The sequence below is a fragment of the Oncorhynchus mykiss genome, chromosome 8 (assembly GCF_057628025.1).
Source record: "Oncorhynchus mykiss isolate SJ-2025 chromosome 8, ASM5762802v1, whole genome shotgun sequence".
Lineage (NCBI taxonomy): Eukaryota > Metazoa > Chordata > Actinopteri > Salmoniformes > Salmonidae > Oncorhynchus > Oncorhynchus mykiss.
Window position 1 is genome coordinate 28,435,106 of NC_143029.1, and position 21,666 is coordinate 28,456,771.

Consider the following 21,666-nt stretch of genomic DNA (forward strand, 5'->3'; position numbering starts at 1 on the left):
ATATACAGTTGAAGTTGGGAGTTTACATACACCGTAGCCAAATATATTTAAACTCAGTTTTTCACAATTCCTGACATTTAATCCTAGTAAAAATTCCCTGTTTTAGGGCAGTTAGGATCACCGCTTCATTTTAAGAATGTGAAATGTCAAAATAACGGGGTCAGAAGTTTACATACACTCAATTAGTATTTGGTAGCGTTGCCTTTAAATTGTTTAACTTGGGTCAAACGTTTTGGGTAGCCTTCCACAAGCTTCCCACAATAAGTTGGGTGAATTCTGGCCCATTCCTCCTGACAGAGCTGGTATAACTGAGTCAGGTTTGTAGGCCTCCTTGCTCGCACACACTTTTTCAGTTCTACCCACAAATTTTGTGTAGGATTGAGGTCAGGATTTTGTGCTGGACACTCCAATATCTTGACTTTGTTGTCCTTAAGCCATTTTGCCACAACTTTGGAAGTATGCTTGGGGTCATTGTCCACTTGGAAGACCCATTTGCGACCAAGCTTTAACTTCCTGACTGATGTCTTGAGATGTTGCTTCAATATATCCACAAAATTTTCCTGCCTCATGATGCTATCTATTTTGTGAAGTGCACCAGTCCCTCCTGCAGCAAAGCACCCCGACAACATGATGCTGCCACCCCCGTGCCTCACGGCTGGGATGGTGTTCTTCGGCTTGCAAGCCTCCCCCTTTTTCCTCCAAACATAACGATGGTCATTATGGCCAAACAGTTCTATTTTTGTTTCATCAGAACAGAGGACATTTCTCCAAAAAGTACAATCTTTGTCCCCATGTGCAGTTGCAAACTGTAGTCTGGCTTTTTTATGGTGGTTTTGGAGCAGTGGCTTCTTCCTTGCTGAGCGGCCTTTCAGGTTATGTCGATATAGGACTCATTGTACCTGTTTCCTCCAGCATCTTCACAAGGTCCTTTGCTGTTGTTCTGGGATTGATTTGCGCTTTTCGCACCAAAGTACGTTCATCTCTAGGAGACAGAACGTGTCTCCTTCCTGAGCGGTATGGCGGCTGTGTGGTCCCATGGTGTTTATATGTAACAGATGTGAAACGGCTAGCTTAGTTAGCGTGGGCGCTAAATAGCGTTTCAATCAGTGACGTCACTTGCTCTGAGACCTTGAAGTAGTAGTTCCCCTTGCTCTGCAAGGGCCGCGGCTTTTGTGGAGCGATGGGTAACGATGCTTCGAGGGTGACTGTTGATGTGTGCAGAAGGTCCCTAGTTCGCGCCCGGGTATGGGCGAGGGGACGGTCTAAAATTATACTGTTACATATACTTGCGTGTTATTGTTTGTACAGATGAACGTGGTACCTTCAGGCGTTTGGAAATTGCTCCCATGGATGAACCAGACTTGTGGAGGTCTACACATTTTTTTTCTGAGGTCTTGGCTGATTTCTTTTGATTTTCCCATGATGTCAAGCAAAGAGGCACTGAGTTTGAAGGTAGGCCTTGAAATAGATCCACAGGTACACCTCCAATTGACTCAAATTATGTCAATTAGCCTAACAGAAGCTTCTAACACCATGACATCATTTCTGGAATTGTCCAAGCTGTTTAAAGGCACAGTCAACATAGTGTATGTAAACCTCTGACCCACTGGAATTGTGATACAGTGAAATAATCTGTCTGTAAACAATTGTTGGAAAAACTACTTGGGTCATGCACAAAGTAGATGTCCTAACCGACTTGCCAAAACTATAGTTTGTTAACAAGGAATTTGTGGAGTGGTTGAAAAATGAGTTTTAATGACTCCAACCTAAGTGTATGTAAACTTCCAACTTCAACTGTAAAAACAACATGTAAAGTGTTGGTCACATGTTTCATACGCACAAAAAGGTTATTTCTCTCAAATGTTGTGCTCAAGTTTGTTTACATCCCTGTTTGTGAGCATTTCTCCTTTGCCAAGATAATCCATCCACTTGACAGGAGTGGCATATCAAGAAGCTGATTAAACAGCATGATCATTACACAGGTGCACCTTGTACTAAGGATAGTTTTGTCACACAACACAACACAATGCCACAGATGTCTCAAGTTTTGAGGGAGCGTGCAACTGGCATCCTGACTGCAGGAATATCCACCAGAGCTGTTGCCAGATAATTGAATGTTAATTTCTCTACTGTAAGACGCTTAAGAGAATTTGGCAGTAATTCCAACCGGCCTCATAACCGCAGACCATGTGTAACCACACAGCCTAGGACTTCCACATCCAGCTTCTTCACTCGCGGGATCAACTGAATAATCAGCTGAATCAGCTGAATAAACTGTGGGTTTGCACAACCAACGAATTTCTGCACAATCTGTCAGAAACAGGGTCTTGACCTGACTGCAGTTCGGCATCATAACCGACTTCAGTGGGCAAATACTCACCTTCGCTGGCCACTGGCAAGCTGGAGAAATGTGCTCTTCAAAGATTAATTCTGGTTTCAACTGTATCAGGCAGATGGCAGACAGCATGTATGGCATCTTGTGGGCAAGCTGTTTGCTGATGTCAACGTTGTGAACAGTCTGCCCCATGGTGGCGGCTGTGGTTATGGTATGGGCAGGCACAAGTTACAGACAACGAACACAATTGCATTTTATCGATGGCAATGCATGAGGCAAATGGTGGTCACACCAGATACTGATTGGTTTTCTGATCCATGCCCCTACCTTTTTTTAAAGGTATCTGTGACCAACAGATGCATATCGTATTCCCAGTCATGTGAAATCCATAGATTAGGGCCTAATTGACTGATTTCCTTACATTAACTGTTACTTAGTGAAATTGCTGCATGTTGTGTTTATATTTTTCAGGTTAGTGCACCTGGGCCACGTGCTCCTGGAGGCAGGTTAGTGCACCTGGACCACGTGTCCCTGGAGGCAGGTTAGTGCACCTGGACCACGTGCCCCTGGAGGCAGGTTAGTGCACCTGGACCACGTGTCCCTGGAGGCAGGTTAGTGCACCTGGGCCACGTGCTCCTGGAGGCAGGTTAGTGCACCTGGACCACGTGTCCCTGGAGGCAGGTTAGTGCACCTGGACCACGTGCCCCTGGAGGCAGGTTAGTGCACCTGGACCACGTGCCCCTGGAGGCAGGTTAGTGCACCTGGACCACGTGCCCCTGGAGGCAGATTAGTGCACCTGGACCACGTGCCTCTGGAAGCAGGTTCCACCACTCACTTTCTGTACTGTATCCCTCTCCTTTATCTCTCCATTTACATTTCTCTCACTGTCAATAAAACATGTACAAATTCCTAATAAATATATGTAAAAAAAAAAAAAAGACAACATAAAAGTGAACCTTACAAAGTGAACCTCTATGGTTACTCTTTCGAAAGATGCCCCTTTGACGTGTCTTGTAAACGTTTCACTCCTCTCTCTTTCTCCTTTCCTGAATGCAGGCTTTACTTCCATTCTGAACACTATGCTCCAGCCAATTAGTGGACTTTTTCATTGGTTCCCTGGAGGTAGCATTGGGTTGCCTGGCAACGGGCAGATGACCCCCACAAGGTTCTTGTGTGAGGTCCTTTCTACTGCTGATTGGTGAGCTGTGAAGTCTCATTCAGTTGTCAGAGCACTGAGGGAGCCCAGAGTAGACCACTAACATGCCAACTCCTGTGATAATCAACATTTAGCCCCATGCTAATACCTTATTAACCAAATGCTTACCGAACTTGAGTTACGTGCTAATACAATGTCGACTGCTGACCCTAAGTTGAACAAGAGCAAACCTAATGAGTACAGTGGACTGTATCAAAACAAAACAATGGTAAGTAGTCACTTACAAAACAGGGTATGGAGCGATCTGAAGTGTAAGATTGAAGGTGCTATTTGGTTTAGGGGTCAAGGGAAATCAATGATAATCAAGGCCCTATTCAAATAAGTATTAAAAAATACAGACCTGCCAACTTCAGACTTTTTTATGAGTACCTCTTCAGCACGGTGGCGGTACTCCCAGCCCCGGACCCCATGACGCGCACGTTTAGCTTAATAATGATGTTGGCAGAAAACTGCCTCAGTAGTGATGGGTTCTGACTTCTAAACTTGAAAATATGAAATATCCTTATTCAGGGAGAAGGGAATGCAGAACGTTTACATTCTGTCAGAACATGTTATTGTTAGACATCATGTATCTTATGGAAAGAAGAAGCGCCACAGTCTGGTACAAGTCAACAGGACAGCCAACAGTGAGTTGGGGAGGAGTAAGGAATTTGGCCGAGGTCAGCTCAGATGAAGTGAGAAGTAATCACCAAAGTCCAGTCTAGCAACAGAGATCTATTGGCTGTCCAGATGTGTAAGGAGGAGACTCAGCATAGGAGGAAGGTTTAAATACCAGTGCTTGTGTAAATATGTCTTTTGCAGCTGTGTGACCCAGTGGGTGAATAAACTTGGTTTAAGCTTTACTAGACATCTGAGTTTTTACTCGGTTTATTTAGAACCTAACAGTTGGCACTGCGAGCAGGGTTCACCACGATTTACAGTTGAACTACAGAGTCAGAATCAGTGACAGTTCCTACATCTGTTACCACTCATTCTAACATCTTGGGGAGATGAGAATCGTAGGCTGAACAATTTTAGGATATGGACCTAGAAAGCCTGAGTTTATTCAGTAGGCCAATTGTGTAACGACTGGTCGTAAATATATGGTGTAGGGTAGGTGTTACATCTGCTCCTCCATGCCCTCTACTTCTCATCCTGTGTCTCCCTAACCTGCCGCCACTCCCCCAGTGCTGTCTGTCTGTCTGTGGGTGTATGTGATTGTGTGAGTGGAGACAGGTGTGCTGGAGTCAGAGCGGATCCCCACCAACTGCAACCTGTTCCATAATCAAGACCTCTACAAATATTTAGCCCTGCCACTTCCACTCTGCCAGATCGTAGCCTCTGCTCAGTCAGTCTGCGTTTCAAGCCATTTGTTCCTGCATAGATCTTATCCTGTTGTGCCTATTTTTCCCTAGCCTGACCCTGCTTTTCTCTCCACTACTGTTTCTGTCCGCACTGACTCTGGTCCCTGTCTCCAGTCCGCTCGTCTCGTCAGTCCTGCTTCCCTGCCCTGAACCCCCACTCTACTGCTTCCTTGGATTCCACTCCGGACCTGCTTATCCTGCCCCTACTCCCCTTGCCCCAGCCTCAGTTCCTGGTTCCCTACGACCTGCCTGAGCTTTCCCTGGCCTGCACCCCCCCAACACAAACAGCTGAGACTGGGTTTAACAGCTGAGGGGGTTTAATCTCGTGAGACATTTTATTTCCTCTTATTCTGAAATAAATGTATAGAATTGACGAAAGGGAGGAGGGGTCACGAGAAATTAGATTGGAGTTAATGTTGTAAGTGTTAAGAGTTTTAAAGAATAAATTCTGTCAAGCGACAGCATTGGGGTTGCCAAACCTGAAATTACTTTTTAAAATGTTTGTTCATGAACATGTAGGGCATTGTGGTGTGGTGGTTAAGGAAACTCATGGGGAAAAGAGAGACCAATGAATTGTTAAACTTGGTTGAGAGATAAATGTCACCGTGTCTAAGGGTAGTACATGCTAAATAAGAGTACATTAACGTTGGGGTGGATTAAAACAAACAATTGGAGGGAGGACAGTGGACTCATGTTTTGATTGTAATGAAAACTTTTAGGTTGCTGATTAAGATGTACACTTTCACTTCCAGAAGAGGAGGGGCTGTCATCATATCTCCCTTTAGAATGTTTCCTGAGACTGTTGTCTTGGGAGAGCAGTTGTAATGAACACGAGGGGAGACAGAGCTTGTTTCAAGCGCAGGGAGCAGCAGGTGTTTGCAAAGGACCACAGGAGGAGGCTGGGTCCTGGGGCAGGCAGAAGGTCATACACAGGGAGTCCAAAAGGGCAACAGTACAGACATGGAAAAGGCTAGTAACGTAGTTCGGGAGATCAGGCAATAGGTAGATAACAGGAAATTCGATAGACTAAAGTACAGGCAGGGTGTTAGTGAGGCAGGTAAAAAATATCATACACGGGAGGAGTAAATCACAGGAAAAACAGAGCTCAGAAAGACGTGTGTCACAAAACAAACAATACCTCACAGTGATGGGGTGCAAAGAACTGAACTAAATAGTGTGTGATAATAACATACAGGTGTGTGAACAGGTGATTAGAATTCAGGTGACTGGGATCTGGAGAGTGAGCTGCGTTCAGGGGATCTAGGTGTTTGAGGGTTTGAGTTGGAAGTAGCAGTTAGTGAAATTCTGCAGTTTTAATAAGTATAAAGGTATCCGGATTCAGCCATAAAGGGAGCTCCCAGATAAGTAAGACCTGGTCATGTGTTTGTTTTTTCCCTACGGTTTACCACACACACAAGCACGCACACACAACTCACCGGTTATGAATATTTGTTAGTGGTGTTAATACCGTGTATGATTTATTGTGTGAGGTCTTTTTAATTTGGTTTTAAACTGGGTACGCAGAATGATGGAAATGTTTGACATGTTGTTAAGTGGTTCCTGAATTACAGGGAAAGAAAAGGAAAATAAAATACTTAATGGTGTTAAATTACCTTTGTCCTGACTTTCTGGTGAGGCCTGATCAACCTCAATAGAAATGATCAAGACAATAGGTGAGATTTAAGCATAATATGAATGTGGGACACTCGTCTCTAGTCTATTTTACCATTACCTTATGGGATACAAACTCTTGATAAATTGACCAAGAACAGTGTGAACCCCCCCCCCCCGGCAGAAGAAGTAGTGACAAAGGCATTCACTACGGCCTTGTCTTTCACCACTCCTACCTGTGATCTGAGTCCGAGCCGTCAACCTGTGTACGAGCAGCAGGAGTGCGGCATGAGGCCTGAGACCGTGCATGTGGAGTGAGCATGGAGAGAAATCACGTCCAAACTTCTCTCATGCTGCTGGTGTACTGGTGGGAAAAATGCACCAGCAAGAATGGACTGCACAGAATGGTGGTGGCAGCTCAGTTGAGAGACCCGTGTGCTTGGGAAAATCTGATTCATTTCCCAGATATTGAAATCAGGACATTATCATGGGCCATCAACTGTAACAGGCACGAGTTACCTATGTGCTGTTGGGAACTGTAACGCTACCTGTATCGCTACCTGAAACGCTAGCTGTATCGCTACGTGTAACTCTACCTGTATTGCTACCTGTAACATTACCTGTAACGCTACTGTAACGCTACCTGTAACGCTACCTGTATTGCTGCCTGTATCGCTACCTGTAACGCTACCTGTAACGCTACATGTAACTGTACCTGTAACGCTACATGTAACGCTACATGTAACGCTACCTGTAACGCTACCTGTAACGCTACATGTAACGCTACATGTAACGCTACATGTAACGCTACCTGTAACGCTACCTGTAACGCTACCTGTAACGCTACCTGTAACGCTACCTGTAACGCTACCTGAAAAAGAACATGAAGACACGCTAAAAGGATGAGTCCAGGGAGAAACGGGGGGTGGTCAACCATGCCAATAATTGTTTATTTGGGGTATCAGGTTGATTGTGGAGGTCTGCACACTGCAAAATGTATAGTAATTTAGACTAAGAGTGCATTGAGATACCGATCTGTCATTAACATGCCACTCGTGACAGTAAAACAGGGACAAACGGGGGCTGTAATGAGAAAAGTTAATATGGGTAAAATATGGTCCGGTTTGTAAATGTACATTCTAACCGTGACAATGTGTGCTAAGTTGAGGGGCTTGAATTCAAGTGATGGACTCAACATAGAGTACTAAGGACTGTAATTCTAAATTTGGGTTGGATAATTTATCAAATGTTTTAATTATGATTAGAAGATAAAGAGAGAGAGAGTGAGCACTGCCCCTCAGCTGTGAGGAGAGCACAAACTGAGGGGAGGGTGCACTGCTTGAATTTATTGAGGGTTTTAATTACTTTAAACCTTATCTTTTAGTGTCCTCCGAAAGGGAGGTTATTAGAGAACCCACTAGATGATAGCTTGGGCCAACCATGAGGGGGTACTGGATAGTAGGGATTTCGTTTTACAATATCATCAGAATCATAATGTTAAAGCGCATCAATACATGTGGATTGCTGGATGATACCGTACAACTAATTACGTACAAGGCTCATAGTCTGTGTCTTGCTTTGTCACCCGAGGATGAGGATGAAGGAGACTTGCATGGAGACTAGCATCCCATGGGCATAGAACAGAATGGATGGATGGCTCTCTCCCCAATCTCATCCGCATCAAGGGTGGTGTGAAATTGTTAACATGTATTTTTGTCTCTTCCCTGTTCAAGTCAATATGTTTCTAGATGTCGTGGAACATAAGAGTGATCATTGTTCCAGAAGAGGGATTGTTTGGAAATTGACTAATTGACTTGAGAATGTTTTAGTATGTTTATAACTATAGAAGTGGATTAGTAGTAGTGACTAATGTGTTATGGGTTAGATTAAATGATTTATGTGCAAATCTATTTGTAGCAGGAGGCAAGGTACGTACAAATCAAATCTTATTTGCCACATGTGCCGAATACAACAAGTGTAGACTTTACCGTGAAATGCTTACTTACAAACCCTTAACCAACAGTGCAGTTCAAGAAGAAAATATTTAAGTAAGCTAAAATGAAAAGTAATAATAAAAAGTAACACAATAAGAATAACGAGGCTATATACAGGGGGCACCGGTCCTGAGCCAGTGTGCAGGGGTACAGGCTAGCTGAGGTAATCTGTACATGTAGGTGGGGGCGAAGTGACATATGCATAGGTAACAAACAAACAGCGAGTAGCCAGTGTACAAGAGGGGGGGGGGGGGTCAATGTAAATTGTCCAGTGGTAGATTTTTTAAAATTGTTCAGCAGTCTAATGGCTTGGGGGTAGAAGCTGTTGAGGAGCCTTTTGGTCCTAGACTTGGCGCTCCGGAACCGCTTGATGTGCGGTAGCAGAGAAAACAGTCTATAACAGTTTATGGGCTTTCCTCTGACACCGCCTATTCTATAGGTCCTGGATGGCAGGAAGCTTGGCCCCAGTGATGTACTGGGCAGTTTGCACTACCCTCTGTACACCGACATCAGTGCATTCTGTGGAGTCCCAAAAATCAAGGCATTAACGTTACAGGGAATTGGGAGAGCGGGATGGACCGTGTCTGGGGTGGAGATCTGTGTGGCTCATAAATTAAGGAAGGGGTTAGTAGAGTCTGGGGAACAATACCACTCCGCTGTGCAGAGTGATACCATGGAATAGCTCAAAGAACAGGAAGGACAGCTAACTGTGCACAATATAAAGACAAATATGAAGTTAAATCGTTACGTCACACATACCCATATTATTGTGGCAGAGATACTGTTGTCATTTCAGAGACTATTGTTAACTTTCAATGATGAGTTTGTCAAAGAAGGTATCGACCGTAGCAGAACACAGGTCATTGAAAATGTTGGGTGCTAGGGAACCGGGTATGAGTTGGGAGACAGGCAGGGAGTATCTGAAAGGGTTAGTCCTAGATCTATCAGTGAACCACAAAGACAATAGGAGAGCAGGAGACAGATTCCATGCAATAGCTATTCTCACGGCAGTCGCTGTAGATACAGTAACTGAAGGAGCGGCAGTATGGCGAAGGATATTATAGTAACAGCATGGAATTGGACTACGGCTCAAATGAGGGATTTTGAAGTATGCGTCATGGGCAGTGTTAGTAGTAGCAGGGGTTACCTTTGTAGCATTGTTGGGATATCATCTTCTGAGGGAAACGTATATACAGTGCTGAGTTACCTCCAGATGAGGTAAAGTTGATTAAGGCCACCACACGTGTATATCGGGTGGCCATTCAGGAGGAAGGAGATGGAGAGAAGTGAAATTGATATGGCTTGGGAACATCTTTTTGAAACATGTGGCCGGACAGGGGAAGACTGGGTGAAAGCATAAGGAGGTTTTTTAGAACCTTCATTTTTGTGGAACCCAGCAGAAAAAGTATCCCGAAGGCATAGAGTCAGGTGAAAAGAGATTGGGAATCGTTATGTTATCAAACTGGTTTTTCCTTGCATTTACAGTTGAAGTCGGAAGTTTACATACACCTTAGCCAAATACATTTAAACTCAGTTTTTCACAATTCCTGACATTTAATCCTAGGAAAAACCCTTTCTTAGGTCAGTTAGGATCACCGCTTCATTTTAAGAATGTGAAATGTCAGAATAATAGTAGAGAATAATTTATTTAAGCTTTAATTTCCTTCATCACATTCCCAGTGGGTCAGAAGTTTACATACACTCAATTAGTACTTGGTAGCATTGCCTTTAAATTGTTTAACTTGGGTCAAACGTTTCAGGTAGCCTTCCACAAGCTTCCCACAATAAGTTGGGTGAATATTGGCCCATTCCTCCTGACAGAGCTGGTGTAGCTGAGTCAGGTTTGTAGGCCTCCTTGCTTGCACACACTTTTCCAATTCTGCCCACAAATTTTCTATAGGATTGAGGTCAGGACTTTGTGCTGGCCACTCCAATACCTTGACTTTGTTGTCCTTAAGCCATTTTGCCACAACTTTGGAAGTATGCTTGGGGTCATTGTCCCTTTGGAAGACCCATTTGCGACCAAGCTTTAACTTCCTGACTGATGTCTTGAGATGTTGCTTCAATATATCCACATAATTTTCCTATCTCATGATGCCATCTATTTTGTGAAGTGCACCAGTCCCTCCTGCAGCAAAGCACCCCAACAACACGATGCTGCCATCCCTGTGCCTCATCATTGGGATGGTGTTCTTCTGCTTGCAAGCCTCCCCCTTCTTCCTCCAAACATAACAATGGTCATTATGGCCAAATAGTTATATTTTTGTTTCATCAGACCAGAGAACATTTCTCCAAAAAGTACGATCTTTGTCCCCATGTGCAGTTGCAAACCGTAGTCTGGCTTTTTTATGGCGGTTTTGGAGCAGTGGCTTCTTCCTTGCTGAGCGGCCTTTCAGATTATTTCGATATAGGACTCATATTACTGTGGATATAGATTATTTTCTATCTGCATCCTCCAGCATCTTCACAAGGGCCGTTACTGTTGTTCTGGGATTGATTTGCACTTTTCACACCAAGGTACGTTCATCTCTAGGAGACGCGTCTCCTTCCTGAGCGGTATGACGGCTGCATGGTCCCATGGTGTTTATACTTGCGTACTTTTGTTTTTACAGGTGAACATGGTACCTTCAGGCATTTTGAAATTGCTCCCAAGGATGAACCAGACTTGTTGAGGTCTACAATTTTTTTTCTGAGGTCTTGGCTGATTTCTTTTGATTTTCCCATGATGTCAAGCAAATAGGCACTGAGTTTGAAGGTAGGCCTTGAAATACATCCACAGATACACCTCCAATTGACTCAAATGATGTCAATTTGCCAATCAGAAGCGTCTAAAGCCATGACATAATTTTCAAAGCTGTTTAAAGGCACAGTCAATTTAGTGTTTGTAAACTTCTGACCCACTGGAATTGTGATACAGTGAATTATAAGTAAAATAATCTGTCTGTAAACAATTGTTGGAAAAATGACTTGTGTCATGCACAAAGTAGACTTCCTAACCGACTTGCCAAAACTATAGTTTGTTAACAAGGAATTTGTGGAGTGGTTGAAAAACGAGTTTTAATGACTCCAACCTAAGTGTATTTAAACTTCCGACTTCAACTGTATAATTATGCATAGCTTGACACATTATTAGTCTTGTGCTATCACTCTCTTAGGAACCAGTAGGAGGAAATAGAGACAGTCAAAAGCTCCAGCTGAAATGCCATTATCAGTTGTCCGACGAGAAAGGGAAATAAGAGTGTGCATAGTGTGATTACAGATCAGAGGCCATACGTCTCGGAGATGATGATAATCATGTTTTGTTTCTTTCTTTTTTTTTCTTTTTCATGTGAATTTTTACCCCCTTTTTCTCCCCAATTTCGTGGTATCCAATTGTTTTAGTAGCTACTATCTTGTCTCATCGCTACAACGCCGTACGGGCTCGGGAGAGACGAAGGTTGAAAGTCATGCGTCCACAACCCAACCAAGCCGCACTGCTTCTTAACACAGCGCGCATCCAACCCGGAAGCCAGTCGCACCAATGTGTCGGAGGAAACACCATGCACCTGGCAACCTTGGTTAGTGCGTACTGCGCCAGGCCCGACCACAGGAGTCGCTGGTGCACGATGAGAAAAGAATAAGAATCCCTACCGACCAAACCCCCCCTAACCCGGACGACGCTAGGCCAATTTTGCGTCGCCCCACGGACCTCCCGGTCGCAGCCGGTTACGACAGAGCCTGGGCGCGAACCCAGATTCTCTGGTGGCACAGCTGGAGCTGCAGTACAGCGCCCTTAACCACTGCGCCACCCGGGAGGCCCATGTTTTGTTTCTTGAACATGTTTTATTTTTTTGGTTAATTTCTAAGTAATTTCCAAGTTTATATAATGTTAAACAGTATGGAATTATTGTTCAAAAGGGGGGACTGATGGGTTCTGACTTCTAAACTTGAAAATATGAAATATCCTTATTCATGTCACTGAGGAAGAGAGGGGAATTTCCTATGGAAAGGAGAAAAGCCACAGTCTGGTACAAGTCAACAGGACAACCGTGAGTTGGGGAGGAGTGAGGAATTTGGTTGAGGTCAGCTCAAATTAAGTGAGAAAGAACAATAATCATTTAAGTCCTGCCTAGCAACAGAGATCTATATATTGGCTGTCCAGATGTGTAAGGAGACTCAGCATAGGAGGAAGGTTTAAATACCAGTGCTTGTGTAAATATGTCTTTGTCTTATGCAGCTGTGTGACCCAGTTGTGGTTTGAGATTTACTAGTCGTTCGTGAGTTTTTTCTGTTTATTTAGAACCTAAGAGTAGGAATGGTAGGATATAGACTGCTATGGGTACTTGGTAATTGGCTGGTCTTTAGAAACTACCTAAAAATATATTTTCAATCAGGGCTCTCCCTAGCATTTTCTGACAAGGTGGTGCTGATGAAGGTCAAAGGTCGTGACCCCCTCAGGGAGTTGGAGCATTTAGCATTTTTAAAAACCTGTAACTGCCATTTCCTGAAACCTAGTGTCTTAAATTAAATCAAACAATATAGCCATAACAGTAGTCTAGTGTTTGATCCAGAATTAAATTGAGGTGGTCTCAATGACACCTTTACATGATTGTAGGTCAAATGTAGGGGTAATTTTTATTCCAACGCAGGGGTGTCAAACTAATTTTGCCTTGGGGGCCACATTCGGTCATCAACGAGGTCCGGAGGGCCGCACTGAATTTAAAAAAATATTTCCTAGCTGTCAATTTTTTTTATTATTTCCCTGACTGTCTAGCTTTCATTCAGGTGATTATGAGCGAGCTGGACACAGTCAACAAACTGTTAGAATGTAGGTCCATTATAATTTCTACACAGTTTCGATTTGGTTTTAGTTATTTTGAAGTACAGTGTATATATACAGTACCAGTCAAAAGTTGGGACACACCTACTCATTCAAGGGTTTTTCTTTATTTGTACTATTTTCTACATTTTAGATTCTTCAAAGAAGCCACCCTTTGCCTTGATGACAGCTTTGCACACTCTTGGCATTCTACCAGCTTCACCTGGAATGCTTTCCCAACAGTTTTGAAGGAGTTCCCACATACGCTGAGCACTTGTTGGCTGCTTTTCCTTCACTCTGTGGTCAAGCTCATCCCAAACTATCTCAATTGGGTTGCACTCCATCACTCTCCTTCTTGGTCAAATAGCCCTTACACATCCTGGAGGTGTGTTGGGTCATTGTCCTGATGAAAAACAAATGATAGTCCGACTAAGCGCAAACCAGATGGGATGGCGTATCGCTGCAGAATGCTGATTAAGTGTGCCTTCAATTCTAAATCACAGACAGTGTCGCCAGCAAAGCACCCCCAAACCATCGCACCTCCTCCTCCATGCTTAATCTACTCTCCGTCTCACAAAGACACGTCAGTTGGAACCAAAAATCTCAAGTTTTGACTCATCAGACCAAAGGACAGATTTCCACCGGTCTAATGTCCATTGCTTGTGTTCCTTGGCCCAAGCAAGTCTCTCCTTCTTATTGGTGTCCTTTAGTAGTTGTTTCCTTGAATAAATTTGGCCATAAAGGCCTGATTCACACAGTCTCCTCTGAATAGTTGATGTTGATGTGTCTGTTACTTAAACTCTGTGAAGCATTTATTTGGGCTGCAATTTCTGGGGCTGGTAACTCTAATGAACTTATCCTCTGCAGTAGAGGTAATTCTGGGTCTTTCTTTCCTGTGTCGGTCCTCATCAGAGCCAGTTTCATCATAGCGCTTGATGGTTTTTGAGACTGCACTTGAAGAAACTTTCAAAGTTCTTGATGTTCCGGATTGACTGACCTTCATGTCTTAAAGTAATGATGGACTGTCGTTTCTTTTTGCTTATTTGAGCTGTTCTTGCCATAATATGGACTTGGTCTTTCACCAAATAGGGCTATCTTCTGTATACCACCCCTACCTTGTCACAACACAACTGATTGGCTTAAACGCATTGAGGAAAGAAATTCAGGAAAATTACTTTTTACAAAGAACACATTTAAATGCATTCAAATCAAATCAAATGTTATTGGTCACATACACATGGTTAGCAGATGTTATTGCGAGTGGAGCAAAATGCTTACGCTTCTAGATCCAACAGTGCAGCAGTATCTAACAGGTAATATCTAACAATTGCACAACAAAAACTAATATCTAACAAATTTCAAAACAAAACCTAATACACACAATGTAGTAAATGTAACCTTTATTTAACTAGGCAAGTCAGTTAAGAACAAATTCTTATTTACATTGACGGCCTACGTAAAGGAATGGGATAAGAATATATAAGTATAAAATATATGGATGAGAAGCGACAGAGAGGCTAAGATAGAATAGATAGTGAAGGATACAGTATACAGTATATACATATGAGATGAGTAATGTGAGATACAGTGCCTTGCGAAAGTATTCGGCCCCCTTGAACTTTGCGACCTTTTGCCGCATTTCAGGTTTCAAACATAAAGATATAAAACTGTATTTTTTTGTGAAGAATCAACAACAAGTGGGACACAGTCATGAAGTGGAACGACATTTATTGGATATTTCAAACTTTTTTAACAAATCAAAAACTGAAAAATTGGGCGTGCAAAATTATTCAGCCCCTTTACTTTCAGTGCAGAAAACTCTCTCCAGAAGTTCAGTGAGGATCTCTGAATGATCCAATGTTGACCTAAATGACTAATGATGATAAATACAATCCACCTGTGTGTAATCAAGTCTCCGTATAAATGCACCTGCACTGTGATAGTCTCAGAGGTCCGTTAAAAGCGCAGAGAGCATCATGAAGAACAAGGAACACACCAGGCAGGTCCAAGATACTGTTGTGAAGAAGTTTAAAGCCGGATTTGGATACAAAAAGATTTCCCAAGCTTTAAACATCCCAAGGAGCACTGTGCAAGCGATAATATTGAAATGGAAGGAGTATCAGACCACTGCAAATCTACCAAGACCTGGCCGTCCCTCTAAACTTTCAGCTCATACAAGGAGAAGACTGATCAGAGATGCAGCCAAGAGGCCCATGATCACTCTGGATGAACTGCAGAGATCTACAGCTGAGGTGGGAGACTCTGTCCATAGGACAACAATCAGTCGTATATTGCACAAATCTGGCCTTTGACAATGATCCAAAACATAAAGCAAAATCTACAATGGAATGGTTCAAAAATAAACATATCCAGGTGTTAGAATGGCCAAGTCAAAGTCCAGACCTGAATCCAATCGAGAATCTGTGGAAAGAACTGAAAACTGCTGTTCACAAATGCTCTCCATCCAACCTCACTGAGCTCGAGCTGTTTTGCAAGGAGGAATGGGAAAAAATGTCAGTCTCTCGATGTGCAAAACTGATAGAGACATACCCCAAGCGACTTACAGCTGTAATCGCAGCAAAAGGTGGCGCTACAAAGTATTAACTTAAGGGGGCTGAATAATTTTGCACGCCCAATTTTTCTGTTTTTGATTTGTTAAAAAAGTTTGAAATATCCAATAAATGTCGTTCCACTTCATGATTGTGTCCCACTTGTTGTTGATTCTTCACAAAAAAATACAGTTTTATATCTTTATGTTTGAAGCCTGAAATGTGGCAAAAGGTCGCGAAGTTCAAGGGGGCCGAATACTTTCGCAAGGCACTGTATGTAAACATTCTTGAAGTGGCATTATTAAAGTGACTAGTGTTCCATTTATTAAAGTGGCCAATGATATCAAGTCTGTAGGTAGGCAGCCACCTCTCTGTGCTGGTGGTGGCTGTTTAACAATCTGATGGCCTTGAGAGAGAAGCTGTTTTTCAATCTCTCCAGCTTTGATGCACCTGTACTGACCTTGCCTTCTGGATGGTAGCGGGGTGAACAGGTAGTGGCTCAGGTGGTTAATGTCCTTGATGATCTTCTTTGCCTTCCTGTGACATTGGGTGTTGTAGGTGTCCTGGAGCGTAGGTAGTTTGCCTCCAGTGATGCGTTGTGCAGACCGCACAACCCTCTTGAGAGCCCTGCGGTTATGGCCGGTGCAGTAGCAGTACCAGGGAGTGATACAGTCTGACAGGATGCTCTCAATTGTGCAACTGTAAAAGTTACTGAGGGTTTTCGGTGACAAGACACATTTTTTTCAGCCTCCTGAAGTTGAAGAGGTGCTGTTGTGCCTTCTTCATCACACTCTGTGTATGTGGACCATTTCAGTTTGTTGGTGATATGTACACCAAGGAACTTAACACTTTCCACCTTCTCCACTGCTGCCCCATCGAGGTGAATAGGGGGGTGCTCCCTTTGCTGTTTCCACGATTATCTATGTATGATTGGCTCAGCTCCAACTTCAAACGGTTGAGTCTAAAACCACAATGTGCCAGCTAGAAGCCTCTTTTTGAATATTTTAGAGTAGTTTTTTAACCAGAGTACTTTGACCTTAAATTGCGGGCATGGTATGCAAAATGTTTGCAGGTTGGCAGGTCTGAAAATGGTCATCCTAATTTTTCCAAGTCGCATTAAATACAGTTTATTTTACAGCTCAGTTTAAGGTGGTATTTACGTTGTATTTACTAGGAAACTAGGTGGTAACAATGGATACTTTCTGATACTTACCTCACATAATTTATAACTACTTGGTACCAAATGGTACAAACTACGCTTATGTAAATTAATCTCAAAGAAACTAAATTGTAATTTGTATGCAATTATTATATAACTGTAATTTCAAAGTAACTATCTGTTAAATACCGGGTTGTAAAAAAAAAGGTTTACAGAATTTAGATTTTGTTGTGTGTGGTGGGGCTCACCTGTGAAGCGGCTCTCTTCTTCTTGGTTGCAGAGGATATAAGTGGACGGAGTCTGAAAGAGAGAAGAACGTCTAAACCATCAGAATTGAAAAAGAGAGCACAAGCATGAGTAACCTTAGCTAACACTCGATGAAAAAACAGAATGCTACACAAAAATGTACCAAACTAGCACACCTCCTACATTCTAGGACTCCTGAGTGGTGCAGAGGTCTAAGGCACTGCATCTCAGTGTAAGAGGCGGTCACTACAGTCCCTGGTTGGATTCCAGGCTGTATCACATCCGGGCCGTGATTGGGAGTCCCATAGGGTGGCGCACAATTGGCCCAGCGTCGTCCGGGGTAGGCCGTCATTGTAAATAAGAATTTGTTCTTAACTGACTTGCCTAGTTATATAAAGATACAAAAATTATAATCATTTTCTACATTATAATTGAACGCAAAAGATTCACCAACCTCTCCTCCAATAAAAAAAAAACGAGTTTTCTGGAAATAAACTATTTATTACAGCAAATTAACAACCCCGCCCACCCTTCAACCTACTTGCCGTTTTGACTTTCAAACCTGCGCATTTGAAACATTTCAGTCCAAGACCTTCCCCGCTGGGGTTCAAGAAACCCTCTGGCATTGATGAAACGCTGGGGCTAAATTGGCTAGAAATCAGCTTTTAACATCAAACGCTACTATTTAAAGCTAATGCTATTTAAGGCTTATATCAAAAAGCGCTCTCTTACAAAGTTAATTAGTCTTAAGGGGGAAGTGGGGGAAATGAGGGATTCTGGAAGGTTGGATAGAAAGTGACCTTGACGTGTTTCGGTGTGGAGAAGGAGAATGCGGTGGTACTGTATTTCTCTAAGGTAGGCTACGTCTGTAAGGCTGTTTTATGGCACCTGTTAGTTGGGGAGTTTCCTCTAACTCAGGCATCCGGCCACATTGGGACGCATGAACATGGATGAAATCATACATGCATTCATCAATTGTCTGCTTTTGTCCGTCAAATGACAGCCCAAGTCAACTATTTTCATACAAGTTGCATAAATAAAAGACGGACCAATTTGTGCATTTTTTATCTGACAATCATCTCTGTTGTCCATCATATATCAACAGATGACTCCGGTTGAAAGAGGAATTGCTCAATATGGAATGTTCACACAAAATGTAAATGTGGCCACAGCCTAAATAAGACACCACTGACTACTCTATCCATCAGTGTCGTTGTAATATTGCCTTTATAGAAGGCAGGTGTAGCATATTAAAAAGGAAAAGCAGCAAGAAATATTTTAACAAAACACACAAGTGCCCTAGCCACACCAAACCCAGACATATACACAACTAAGTCGCTCAAACATAACTCATATACCCTGACAAATTAATTCATTAAATATAGTTTACACACAAACAAATGCAAATACAAACTCCCTCCCTTCCTACCCCCCTCCCTCCAGCGTGACACACATACACAACACTCCCTCCCTCCCTGCATGGAAGAGAGAATTTCCCCCATCTCCTCTTCCACCCCCCTTGTAGAGAAATAGGGGGTCTCCCTGAGGACTCAGTGGGAGTGCTTTCCCCTTCGATAAGGGAAAGTGCCACTAATTAATCTGATTAGGGAAAGGGAGGAGGCAAAAAAAGGGGTGTGGGAGGGATAGCGTTTCTCGTTTGCCAAGCAGGGCTCTCTCTCCCTTTGTCGAGCCTCATTAAGAGAGGCTGTAAGCATTAGCCATCTGCGTAGTTTGACGGCACATGCTTCTAGAAATACAGTGGGTTGAACCTCCGTCTTCCATTGAAAGCAGTGGCTAGCGGTGCGCTAGTAGTTTGATTCTAGGCTAGCAGACGTTGAATCAAACTGCTGCTTTAGCCACAACAGTTTTCAGTATTCAGTGTGTTTGTTAGTGTTTTTATAACTCAAATGTTCCAAATTCAATCTCACTGCCACATAGAAAGACCTATTAAAAATGGGTGGAATATGAAGAAGAAGCATGTCATTTCCAGCCATCCCATGTCTACGTCCTCCCCACAACGACCACAATAACCTTCCTCGGCGTGCCAGCGAGTTCACCAGTGCCACACTATCATTAGGACTGCTGTGCGCCCTTACTGGAGAAACACAACCATCCCTGGGGTGGGTATGGCGAGCGCAGCAAACCGTAACACAACCGAGTAGAGTGAGTCAATAGCCTTGGACAGAGAGCTCTCTTTCGCCCAGCTGTGACTAATACACTTACAGCATGGGCCAGATAATAGCCATGTAGCCCGCGGGTCCTGAGTTTCGCGCTTGCACGCTTCCTAAAGTTAAATACAGTCGATGCATATATAGCTATATAATCCTGTCATAGGCGGATCATGGTGTGCTGTGCAACCAGCTAACCAGCAGACATACAGAAATATTCTGGATGCAAGCATGAAACGGAATTGAGGTGTGAGGAATCTTAGTCATATGCACACAGTGTGAATACAGTCACACAGCTGATAGGCGGATCAAAGAGCGTAAGGTTGATTGAACTCAAGGTCGAAAGGTCAGGTTTGTTTTTTGTTATCGTATACCACAGCATTGTTGAATACTTTATTCTGATGTGCTTGTAAGGCATTCTAGAGTGTGCATTATTTTCAGATAAATGGACAGTTGGAAAAGTTATTGTACACCAATTGTTTTTTGTTCCAGCAATAGGTGCCTTATTAACGTTTTAAATCAATGCACCAAGCGGACCTTACTTGTTACAAAGTGACAAAAAACGAAATCAACAACCACACATACAGAAATGTCTGGATGCGAAGGTGAAATTGTATTGAGGTGTGAGGAATCTTAGTCACACGCAGTGCATATACAATAAAACAGCTACTCGGTTGGGTTGATTGAACACAAAGGTCAAAAGGTCCGCTTGTTGTGTGTAGAAGCGCTTTTGATTTTTGTTATCATGCCAGTTAGTATTCTGACCTTCCATTTTGGTCCAAAAGTAATGGAAGGGAATCAATAGCAATTCTACAGAGCACACTGCACACTGGGCCTTAATGCTGTCTGTGAGGGCAACTATGCAACCGCAGACAGACCCGAGCAAAAGCATCTGCCAATTCAATCAGATATTATATGGTTTTCAAATTCAATTCTCAAAATGCATCAGGGTATTTTCCTAGAACGAGCTGCCACTTGCCGATGCAATAACGAGTATCCATTTGAAGGAAACGCATGTGCGTATTACACACACACACTAGCACGCGACACAGAGTGGTAGGTAGCCTAGTTAGGGTGGCAGGTAGCCTAGCGGTTAGAGCGTTGGGCCATTAACCGGGAGATGGCTAGAATCCCCAAGCTGATGTGTCCCTGAGCAAGACACTTAACCCTAATTGCTCCAGGGTCACTGTTGATAATAGCAGACCCTGGCTGTGACCCCACTCTCTGAGGGTGTTCCAGGGGGAGTTGGGATATGCAAAAAACACATTTCCAATTCAAACATGCGTATTAATACACACTTGTACATGAGTTAAATGTGTTTCCATCGCAAAAAAAGCGAATGCGATAAACAGCAAACTTGCCCAATCTGTTTTTGGTGCTTGCTTTCTAGACAACAGTGGACAGGGTAGGTGGACAGGGTAGGTCATGTCATGAGATATGGATAAGGTCAATATCATTTATATTTGATAATTGGCAGCCAAGCATTGATCATCATGTCACCAGCATTCAAATAATAACCTATCATCAATACTTATAGAAAATCCCCGTCCATCACTTAACCACCATAAAGTTTATCATAACTTATACTGAGTGTACAAAACATTAAGGATACCTGCTCTTTCCATGACACAGACTGACCAGGTGAATCCAGGTGAAAGCTATGATCCTTTATTGATGTCACTTGTAAATCCACTTCAATCAGTGTAGATGAAGGGGAGGAGACAGGTTAAAGAAGGATTTTTAAGCCTCAAGACAATTGAGACATGGATTGTGTAAATGTGCCATTCAGAGGGTGAATGGGCAAGACAAAAGAGTGAAGTGCCTTTGAATGGGGTATGGTAGTAGGTGCCAGGCGCACCGGCTTGCATCAAGAACTGTAACGCTGCTGGGCTTTTCATGCTCAACAGTTTCCCATGTGTATCAAGAATGGTCCACCACCCAAAGGACATCCATTCCCTGTGGAATGCTGTCGACATGAAATGAGGCTGTTCTGAGGGCAAAGGGGGTACAAAAAGATCCCACCATGTCGAACTAACAAATTGTGAAATGTATATGTTACAATGACACTATATGAAATTATACCGACACTTCATGTTTCCATCACACCTGTCACAATTTTTTTTAATGCATTACATGACTTAACTCGCATAAAAACTGTGGATGGAAAAGTGGTTAATGCTAGTGAGGCATCCTAAAATCAGGACCATTTCCACCCTAGAGTCTTCACCAATATGGTAGTTAATTACA

General features: G+C 43.0%; 1 protein-coding gene across 3 annotated transcripts in view; it reads right to left on the bottom strand.

Annotated features, from left to right (window-relative positions):
• The window catches only part of brf1b (BRF1 general transcription factor IIIB subunit b), a 126,799-nt gene that overhangs the window by 4,868 nt on the left and 100,265 nt on the right, over positions 1–21,666 (bottom strand). For all 3 annotated transcript variants that reach the window (XM_021612195.3, XM_090243091.1, XM_090243092.1), the window contains one exon: positions 17,254–17,305. In XM_021612195.3, the coding sequence (XP_021467870.2) occupies positions 17,254–17,305 (52 nt within the window). The remainder of the gene's footprint in view (positions 1–17,253; positions 17,306–21,666) is intronic.